The 11,244-nt window shown below is 47.2% G+C and overlaps 1 protein-coding gene across 1 annotated transcript in view; it reads right to left on the reverse strand.

The window, feature by feature from the left end:
* MEGF6 (multiple EGF like domains 6) overlaps positions 1–11,244 on the reverse strand; it is a 50,610-nt gene that overhangs the window by 32,489 nt on the left and 6,877 nt on the right. The window contains exons 2-3 of the mRNA XM_031062500.1: positions 8,448–8,570; positions 203–328 (exon numbers count right to left, since the gene is read on the reverse strand). Of these exons, the coding sequence (XP_030918360.1) occupies positions 203–328; positions 8,448–8,570 (249 nt within the window). The remainder of the gene's footprint in view (positions 1–202; positions 329–8,447; positions 8,571–11,244) is intronic.

The following is an 11,244-nucleotide window of genomic DNA, read 5'->3' on the forward strand; positions in this document are numbered from 1 at the left end:
ATATTATGTATTTTAATTATAATACAATTTAATAATATTAAATTTTTAATATAATATATATAATAAAATAATAAATCAGCCTTCTGAACCACGGAGTCAAGATTCTCATCTCTTCCCTCGTCCTGGGACCCCTGTGAACCCCACCGCACCATCCCACAGCTCCCAGCTGGAATCCACGGCTCCCCAGCCCCCCAGGACTCACGGATGCAGCGTTTGCCATCCTGGTGCAGCTGGTGGTTGTGCCTGCACTGGCAGCGGTGCTGGGCCAAGGTCACCTGCACACAGTCGTGCTCGCAGCCTCCGTTGTTCAGGGCACACGAGTTGAGAGCTGCAGGGAAAAGGGACACAAGGTTTGGCACAAAAAAGCTTGGGTGGCTGTGATGGTGTTCACAGGGGTTTCTGGATGAGGGAAGAGACGAGGATCTGACTCCATGTTTCAGAAGGCTTGATTTATTATTTTATCATATATATTATATTAAAACTATACTAAAAGAATAGAAGAAAGGATTTCATCGGAAGGCTAGCTAAGAATAGAAAAAGAAAGAATGATAACAAAAGCTTGTGTCTCAGACAGAGAGTCCGAGCCAGCTGGGCTGTGATTGGCCATTAATTAGAAACAATCAACATGAGACCAATCACAGATGCACCTGTTGCATTCCACAGTAGCAGATAACCATTGTTTCCATTTTGTTCTTGAAGCCTAGAAAAATCCTCATGTAAGGTTAGTAATTTTTTCCATGGGTCATAATCAGAGTCACAGGTGTTTTGCCCAAATCCTGGCAGAGGTTTGGGCAATCCAGGACAGCCAGAGGGATGCCCTGAATTCTGACATTGCTGCAAAAGCCTGTGGGTAGTACAGGAGAAGCCACCCACCACCTTGCCAGGTGAGAACCCTGCTCTATCAAGGCAAGATCAGCTCACCAGTGTTGGGTGGAATAAAAGGTGGTGACCCCTCCACCTCCTTGGACAGCCCATTCCAATGCCTGATCCCCTTTTTGGGGAAGAACTCCCTAACGCCCAGCCTAAATCTCCCCTTAAAATGGCTCTTTCCCACCATAAGAGGCCCCAGGGGTCTCCCTGGAGGTGATTCCAGGACAGAAGGAGCTGGGTCAGGTCCTGTCCATCACTGCATGGGAGGGAAGCAGATTTCCTGCCAGGCATCCTCCCTCTCCAAAGGGCGCCGTGTCAGCAGCCAGGCTCCTGTGCTGGGGCTGAAATTCCCATCCTTTAGTCCCAGGACAGTCCCTGCAGGTGCAGTGGCACAGCTGGCTCAAGCCATTACTGCTCTGAGAGTTGTGCTCAGGCACATGCAGGTTTTCCTGTAAAAACACTGAGTTTCTGGCTCTGTGATGTGCACAAGTCACCGAGGCCCAGGAGGTGCTGCCAGTTATGGGAACACTCAGAGAAAAATGTTTTAAAATCCATATCTGGGCCAGGTGTAGCAACCCCCAGCTCAGGGCTCTGACCAGGAGGTTTCTGTGTGGAACCTGGGGCACTGTGAGCAGCAGTGTCACCCAGACAGAGCACACGGAGATACAGCAGCAGGAGCTCTGATTTCACCCTCAGTGCAGGCAGCGCTGGGAATTGAGCTTCCAAACTGGAGTTCCTGGCCCTGCCACAGCTTTTCTGTGTGGCCTTGCACCAGGAGCCCAGCAGATTCCAAGCAGTCAGGAAACAACAGAAGGTTTTGCCTGAGCTACAGCACAAAACAGATCCCATGACCATTTATCCCCAAACTGATCCTTCAGGTTAGCACAGTATTTTGGAAGCAGGAAGGCCTGGAAAGCAGCTGCCAGCTGAAGTAACACACCTCTGAATCCCAAGGCAAGTTAGGATTGTGCATGAGTGAAAACAAATATTTGGCTCAGGACAAAAACTGGAGTTCCTGGCAGTGCCACAGCTTTTCTGTGTACAAAGAGCCCAGCAGATTCCAAACAGTCAGGAAACTGAAGAAGGCTTTGCCTGGTCTACAGCACAAAACAGATCCCATGGCCATTTATCCCCAAACTGATCCTTCAGGTTAGCACAGTATTTTGGAAGCAGGAAGGCCTGGAAAGCAGCTGCCAGCAGAAATCTCTGCTTGTAACACACCTCTGAATCCCAAGGCAAGTTAGGATTGTGCATGAGTGAAAACAAATATTTGGCTCAGGACAAAAACTGGAGTTCCTGGCCGTGCCACAGCTTTTCTGTGTGGCCTTGCACAAGGAGCCCAGCAGACTCCAAGCACTCAGGAAACAGAAGGTTTTGCCTGGGCTACAGCACAAAACAGACCCTGGGACGCAACACGTGGACTCCTCACAAGCCTGCTGTCATTAATCAGCCTGGGAACAGCCTCCTCCTGCTGTTCCTGTAATCTGGGATGTGTCTGCAGGATCAGCAGAGGAGCGGGATGTTTAACTGGGATGGGAGCACCTTGTGAGCAGACAGGGCAATGTGCCACAAGCTTTGTTCTTACTGCTGCTCTCCAGGACCATCGACCTCGGATCCAGGAGGAATTTGAGCTGGGAAACAAAACTTTCTGGAGCTGGATTCATGGACTCTAGCACAGAAGTCATTGTGGGATGATGACATGTCTCCAGAGCCATACAAGTCCCCTCCTGGAGCACTGGATGTCTCCTGGGTTAACCCACCCAACTCCTTGTCGCAGACATCTTTTATGAAAAATCCTTTCCTTAGGATTTTTCCTCCTGAGAAGCTGAGAGGCCTCAGGAACAGAATGTAAACATTGATTATCTGCTGCTGTGGAATGCAACAGGTGGATCTGTGATTGGCCCATGTTGGATGTTTCTAATTAATGGCAAATCACAGCCCAGCTGGCTCGGACAGAGAGCCGAGCCACAAACCTTTGTTATCATTCTTTGCTATTCTATTCTTAGCTAACCTTCTGATGAAACCTTTTCTTCTATTCTTTTAGTATAGTTTTAATATAATACATATAATAAAATAATAAATCAATCCTTCTGAAACATGGAGTCAGATCCTCGTCTCTTCCCTCATCCAAGAACACAGTCACAACTCCTCATGCACTGAGCTTCTCCAAAGACAGCTGTCTCCTATGAGGATTGGGAAATTGGCCTTTAAACCCTGTTCTGTGTCTCAGGAGCCACCAAAGTGTCACAACCCACTGGGCTGGTGGAACACGGCTGGGGCTGGCCCTGGCCCAGGATGGAAACCCAGCCCTGGCTCCCATGAGCTGGGCAGAACAATCAGCTCTGGACTCACACGTTTCTAACCTATTTTTCAAACTCCAGAATAAACTCATGTGCTGGCTCGGAGGAATCTTATAGGAAAGCTAAAAATATCTCTAATGAAAACCATCTCTCCCCAGACTGATCCTTCAGGTGATCACAGTGCCCTCCAAAACTTCCAGAGCTCTGGAAGCAGGAGGGCCTGGAAAGCAGCTGCCAGCAGAAATCTCTGCTTGTAACACACCTCTGAATCCCAAGGCAAGTTGGGTCCTTGCTCTTGTACATGAGTGAAAACAAATATTTGGCTCAGGACAGAAATATATATATTTTTTCTTTTTTTTTTCTGCACCCCCTTCCCCTGCAAAAAAAAAAAAAAATGTGCTTTGACTCAGAGCTGAGGATCACTCTCATTCCAAATGTTAAAATAACTCAACTTCTCATTTTATGCCTCTAATTAGCTAAACAACATCTGGGGGAATAAAAGCAGCTTGACAGGGTCAAGATTTAGCCATATAAAACATAAGGCTGAAGCAAGAACTCGGGGTTTATGTTAGTTGTGCTGGCATTGTTTCCTTTAATCCATTTGGAAGGAAACAACAGGAATAGTTAACGTTCCTGAAAAGCTCTGGGTCAGAGTTACACTACTCAAGCTCTAGCAGAGATGGGTGGTCATTTAAAAATATTCCAATATATTTAAGTGTTTAATAACATATATTCAAAAATAGCCATAAATAATGTGCTTGTTGGAGAGAGCCTTTTTTTAAAATAAAAAAAAAAAGAAAACAAGTCAAACAATGCTGATGCCTGCCAAAACATTCCTTCATCTGGGAAAAGCACTGGGCCAACATGGAACAAGCCAATGCATCTTGTGTCTAAAATAACCTCCCAGGACGCAGTTATTCAGATTAATTCGAAGTTTAAATAACTGCCTCCTTGCAAATTCCTAAAAAAAATCGAAAGTCTGGGTTCTTCCATGCAAGATTTCAGGAGAGAGAGCCCGTGTGAGGCTGGGTCTCCTCAGCTGGCTCCTCGCACTCACAGCCAGCAGACCTCGCTGCTGGCCTTGCTTTAATTACTGCTCGGGGTTTTTATTCTGTTTACAGAACCGCTCTGAAAATATTTCCATTCCCAGATGCTCTGCCCGAGCTTAACATTTCTGTGACGAGGCTGCCAAGCCCAGTGTCATCCTGTACATCACACAGATTTTTGTAATTATAGCGCAGACAGATTTTCCACAGATGATATTTCAATGTCTGAGAGAGGGAGGTTCCTTCCAGCCACGCTGTCTGGGGGGAGCGCAGCGCTGCTGGAAGATGCTGCTCCCACATTCTGACCCTCTCAGGCCTGGGAAATGGATAAAGAGGGATGGAAAGGAGATTTTTGCCACTGATTACAGCCTGGAAATGGATCTGTGCAGCAGCAGCCTAACACAGGAGTTGATTTAATACCTGATCTCTGCACCCTCCAGCTGCTCTTCTGACTGCTCCTCTCTCTTCTCACTTCTCCTTTTGCCTCTGTCTCACCTTTCCTTTAGAGATAAGTGATTTGCCACCAGGAGCAGCGAGTTGATGCCCCAAGAGTGACTGTGAACAGCTGTAACTAGAACTGAGCAGGACGTTCCTTCTGCAGTGTCACAAAAACCCAGCAATTCTAAGAAAAGGTTGAAAAATGTGTGACTGGGCAAAGAAAAGGTCAAATTCCCTAAAATGTGCGAGTAGTCTGCAAAGTGGAAAGCCCCACCAAGCACACGTGGTCCCTGCACACACAGCTCAAGCCCACACAAACCTCCTGGCCTGGTCCTTCTGTTCATTATGTCACCCCTGTCACTGAGATTTCTTCATTTGAAGTTCTCCTGATATAAATAGGGCTCCGCCATGTAATCCCAAACTGATTTCTCCTAACCTCAGACAACTTCCAGAAACGTGTTGTGCGTTAATCCAGACCATCTCTCTGCTCCTCAGGCCAACAAAAGCAATTGGCTCCCATCAAACCCCTCTGCCTCAGCCTGGCCTGCATCCCTCTGCTGAAACAGTGGAGAAGGACCTGGAGATGTCAGCTTCCTGCCTCCTGACCATGTGGTTCTGATAAAGAAAGAGGTGATTTCAGGACGCCCAAGGCCTCTCTTTGTTCTGTTTCCCTCGCAGTGGAAGCTGCTGCTCCTTTTCTCCCTCTCTCAGCAGAGATTGGAACAAAGACACAACAAGATCCTGCACAACGGAGCTGCAGAGCACCAGCTGAGAGCTGGAAAGGGGTTTTAAGCCATTTTTGTGCCCTCCTGAGTCACAGGAGGTACCAGCTAACCCTTGGCCACGCCAGCACATTGTGGGGGAATTGTGGAGCTCCAGCTCAGCGCTGCCAATCCATCGTCGGAGCCTTTGTGGGTTTTGTGGGGATCAAGAAGCATTTAAAGAATGAGATCCGTAATTTGACAGCCCTTAACGAGAAACTTGACTGCAAAGGCAGCTTTCTGTACCCAGAACACTCTGGCTGGGGCAGTCAGGGGCTTCCACCACCCAAGATTGTGCTTGTTCCAGCATGGAGCTGCAAGCTTCCCTTGGCAGAAGGGCAAGGATGGATGGATGGATGGATGGATGGATGGATGGATGGATGGATGGATGGATGGATGGATGGATGGATGGATGGAGGGATGGGAAGGATTGAATAGATGGATGGATGGATGGATGGATGGATGGAGGGATGGGAAGGATTGGATGGATGCATAGGAATGGATGAATGGATGGATGGCTGGATGGATGGCTGGATGGATGGATGGATGGATGGATGGATGGATGGATGGATGGATGGATGGATGCTCACTGTCTCCAGTTCCCTTCATTCCTGGCCTATTCTCTATATCTAGTGGCAATATTTTGTGTTTTAACAGCACAGAATCTCTACACAAAATGAGAGGACATCCCAACTTGAGGAGAAAATCAGCTTTGAGCAGTTACCCCAAATCCCTCAGAACTGACAACAAGGCAATCTGGTGCCTGTGGGTACAACAGGACAGCCACAAACACCAGCAGAGGCGTCACCTCTGAGCCTGTGCTCTGTTCTGAGCTTTTCTAAGGAAAAGATGTTCCACCCCTCCTCACAACTGGGTTAGTACAGACTTCTGTGAAGGTCTCACATATACACATGGACAGGCAAAAATGTGTGAAGAGAAAAAGCCACCAGTCCTGAAATGAGAAAGCCCCATTTTAGATCCATTTTAGAAACATTATTAGATAATTATGCTGTGAGAGGTTTCTGTTTGCCCTGCCTGGTCTGCTTGGCTTTCCTGGGTGCTCTGGATCCCAGGGGTACCAGCACCACAAACCCACTGCAGATCCTGCAGGCTCCACTCCCCAGAGCTCCAGGAACTGCCCCACTCACTCATGATCAGATTTCATGAACAGAGACCTCTCACTTTTGGCAGATGAATTCCAGCACTGCACTTTATGGCTAATATTTGCTCACAAGTTTAATGCAAAGCAGGTTTGCAGCGCTGGGCATGGGCAGCAGGAGCAGGGCTGGATCCTGTGGGAATGCTCAGCCACACCACCTGAGTGAAAGAAAATCATGGAAACTCCTCTTAAAGAAGAGATTCCTCCTTCTAGAGATCCATTTAATGCTTTCCCTGAGAACTGTTCTACTTTCTGGGGCTACTGAGCACTCCTGCTGTCAGCCTGTCCCACGTTTCGCTCTGCAAGGCTGTGGGATTATCGCTGATATTTTTGCCCCAAAGGAGAGGAATGATGAGGACTCTATGGAATATCAGAAGGCTAATTAATTACTTTATTATACACTATTATTCTCTATTATATTACATTACGTCTAAACTGAATCTGTTAAGCACTCAGCTCTGTACATAACTGTACTCTTTTTGTGATTGTCAGCCGACAGTCCCAACACACACACACACACCTGTCCCCGATGGGCCAGTGAAACAAAACACCACCACTCTGGATAAACAATCTCCATATTGCATTCTACTTTGGCACAGAGATAAGAAGTGTTTTTCCTTTCTCTGAGGTTCACAATATGTGAAACCCAAAAGTATTTTTGGGAAGAATTGTGCCTTGCTTTTCTCTGTGAAATGTGGCGACACGGGATCGCTGCTCGCCACAAGAAAGGGAGCAACATATCCCAGAGACAATTAGGAGATGACAGACCACAGCACACTTACATGTGAGCAGCAGCAGCTCCTCACCCCGACCCGAGTGTGGAGTTCAGTGCTGCCTGCCAAGCTTGGCTTTGTCCCTTCTTTGCCATCCTTTCCCTTCTGGATTTTTCCAGCGAAATATGGGGATCCTGCACCTTAAATCTCACTTGGTTGGGTGTCATTATGGACTGGAGGCAGCTGTGGCCAGTTGTGTGTCAGTGCAGAGCTGGGCACAGCTTCCCTGGATGGATTTTTCCTGCTCACATCTCCATTCCCAACTGGAACACACCAGCAGACTCTGGAGCGTGACTGTGCTCCGAGAAAACTCTGCGAACACCACGGCCCAGGAATTCTTTCCACTTGCATGAAAATATCCCTCAAATAGTGGAAAAATGTGTCAAATGAAGCTGTGGGGGAGAAGTGGTTTAATTAAAACAGCCACAGACGCTGGAGGCAGACTCTAAGTTCCACTCTGAGCCTCCAGTTTGGGGCAGGCAGACAACAACATTTCAAGGAATTGGCCCCAAAATCAGCTGCAGGGCAAACCTGGTGCCTGGATGGTGATGTTTGAGCAAGCACCATCCAAGAGAATGCACAAGCAGCATCCCAGAGGAGAAGGTTTTGGATTATTATGGCCACAGTTCCACAGCCATATTAAATGTCACTTGTCTGTCATACCTGCAACACTGTGAAAATACTGAAATTTTAGGGAAATACTGAGGTCAAAATGCAGCCTGACTTGAAAATCCTCATAATTTTATTTATGAGGAATATTTATTTATTTATGTATCTGCTTTGAGAATGCCATATCTGATACATCCTGAATCAAAAACAGAAGCACCAAAGCACTTGGGAGTTACTTCTCCTGAACCAGAGTAAACTCAGGGACAGCAAAGCAGCCCCAGTTTTATGTGACCACATAGAAATGTTTTGAACCCAGGGATAGAAACTGTGAGGGAAGACAAAGGGACTCAGAGGAACCCAAACCCACCAGCATTATCTCACATTCATGGGAGGGAGCGAGGAAATCAAGGTTTTCTGTTCACTGCCATGGATTTACAGCAGGAAAAGGGCTGAAAGGAGAGATTGCCAGGGGGTTTGCAGGGCAGCCTTACCGAGGCAGGTCCTGCCATCCGTGTGCAGGCGGAAGCCGGGCTGGCACTCGCAGTAGAAGGAGCCCAGGGTGTTCACACAGCGGTGCTGGCAGCCCCCGTTGTGCACCTGGCACTCGTCAACATCTGCAAAAAAACAAGGGGAAAATGCTCAGGAGAGTGGACAGGAGGATGTCTGAGCTAAGGAATATTTGTCCTCTGCTGCCCGACTCTGGATCTGAGGGATGAAAGCAAAGGGAACAAGATTGGCCATTTTATGTTGAGTCAGTCAAGCTGTTTGTGAAATTCCAGGGATAAACCTGCAACCAGTGAACAGCAACCACAAAAACCCAGTTTGGTTTGTCAGTCAGCACAAACCATCCTCCTCTGATCACCAGACAATGGTCACCTTTCCCACTGACTCCAGGATAAAGGATTAATTCATATTTTACACTTCCTTGCTTGTCAAAGGAAGATTCTGAGGCAGATTTCTCCCTGTGCCATGATCAGAAACATGGAGATGATGTGGACAGAGCTGCACAGTTCCTTAATTCCTGCCATTTGTGGGTTGTGCACAGTTGTGCACCTACACAACCTTTCAGATTGGAAAGGTTCAGAGGAGGGAACCAGATCCCACTCTGGGAACAGCAAAGCACCCAACCAACCATTCCCTTCCCTGTCACAGACATGTTTTATGAAAAAATCCTTTCATTAGGATCTTTTCTCCTGAGAAGCTGGGAAACTTCAGCTTCTTCATGTTTTGCTGCTTTGAAATGTGATTTGGAGAATTGTTCACCCAGCATGTGAAATTGTTTTTTACTTGATGACCAATGACAGCCACCTGTGTCGAGGCTGTGAGCAGTCACAAGATTTTATTATCATTCCGTTCCTCTCCTTGGTAGCCTTCTGATGAAATCCTTTCTTCTATTCTTCTAGTATAGTTTTAGTACATCATTTTAATATAATATATATCATAAAATAATAAATCAGCCTTCTGAAACATGAAGATTCTCATCTCTTCCCCCATCCTGATGAAATAGTTTCTTCTATTCTTCTAGAATAGTTTTAGTACATCATTTTAATGTAATATATCATAAAATAATAAATCAGCCTTCTGAAACATGAAGATTCTCATCTCTTCCCTCATCTTGGGACCCCTGTGAACACCACCACACTTCCCCATGGAAAGAAAAACTTCAGCAGCTTGGGTCTCTCCATTTGGGTTTTTCTTTGGGTTTCTTTTTGCACTTTCTTCACCTCCAGCTCCCCCAAGCCCTTCCCAGCAATGCCAGCCCTGAGCCAGCTCAGTTCCCATCCAGGACTGTTACTGAGAAGATAAAGAAAAATTTCCTGAGTGAATCAGAGCAGGGTGGAGACCCAGCCGTGTCCTCGCACGCCAGAGGTGCAGGAACGTGCCCAGTGCCCCCACCCAGCTCTGCTTCACCCACAGCTCCCACTGGGCAGGAAAAGGGCACCAAAAAAAAAAGCAGAAACGCAGCCTTGGCTGAGCCAAATTTTACGTTCTTCAGATTCATTGCCAAGAAATTCAGACAGCAGCAAGGGAAGGTCTGGGTCAGGGGCGGAATGGGAAAAGTGGGAAAGGTGACGCCTGTTTGAGTCTTCTGAGCTCTGCAGGGATAATACAAAATTACCCTTTTCTCACAAAAGGCTTAAAGCATTAAAACCTAAAGCTCAGAGATCATAAAAACCCCTCCTCTGTCCCAGTGATCCCCAGGGAACCCCCAGCCTTCTCTTGGGGTGTCCTGCTGCACTGGCAGTGCTGGGCTCCTCCTGCAGAGCTCCCACTGCAGCTGTGGTCTCCATCAACCCAGCAAAATGCTCATTTCTGTAATGCCAGCCCTCTGCTTTATTCAGTGGATTGAGCCTTTTAGGAGGTTTTGCTATTTTCTTCCTGTTTTTTTTTTCCAAGACACTTAATACTGAAAGAAAGGAAAATTAATAGATTTTTGAGGTGAAACATAAGCTTTGAGTGATGCTCTATGAAGAGTGAGCCAAAGCCAAAGAGGCTTTTCAAGGGGAAAAATGTGATGGCACGAGTCTGAGATGCTGGTCAAAGCAACCTAATTCTGATTAAATCATTTTCCTCTGCACACATCTGGGACACTGCAGAGCCCTGGAGCCCCTCAGGCACTCCCTGCTCATCTCTGTGGGCAGGATTAGCTATTAATACACAGAATTGGCTCTATTCAGCTCAGAAACAGGAAAACTGGGGTTTGGGAAGGTTTTATGTAGCACAACAAAGTTTTTTGGTCTGAATTTAAATGACTATTCCACTGCTTCACTTCAACTCTAATCTGAAACTGTTGAGAATTCACTGTCCAAGCAACTTAGTGATGTGTTGAGTAAACTTCTTACTTTCACCCCATTACTCACACTCAGTAATTTTACATCTCCTCTCTCCATGGCTCCTCTTCCCCCTTTGTACTTTTCACCCCTTAAATCTCTGTGATTGCAGAGGGCTGTCCCCATCCCAGCCCCCTCCTGGCTGGGGAGAGCAGCCATAGAATCACCCATCACCTTTCCCTGACACCCCCAAATCCCAGAGCCCCTCCTGGAGCCCCCCTGATCTCCTCTGCAGCACCAGGGAGATTTTGGGACACCCTGCACCATGGTGTGACCAAAACAAATCTGTCCCCAGGGGCAGAGAGGGGGCAGATCCACCAGCCAGCCCTGGCACCAGCAGCACCTCCAGCCAGCGAGTCAGCTGGGAATATGGACTGGTGTGGCATTCACATTCTCTGAAAAAATCCCCTTTGCCCAGGATTTTCCTCCTGGGAAGCTGAGGAGCCTCAGAGAAAAG

Source organism: Geospiza fortis, unplaced genomic scaffold, assembly GCF_000277835.1.
Source record: "Geospiza fortis unplaced genomic scaffold, GeoFor_1.0 scaffold37, whole genome shotgun sequence".
Taxonomy (NCBI): Eukaryota; Metazoa; Chordata; class Aves; order Passeriformes; family Thraupidae; genus Geospiza; species Geospiza fortis.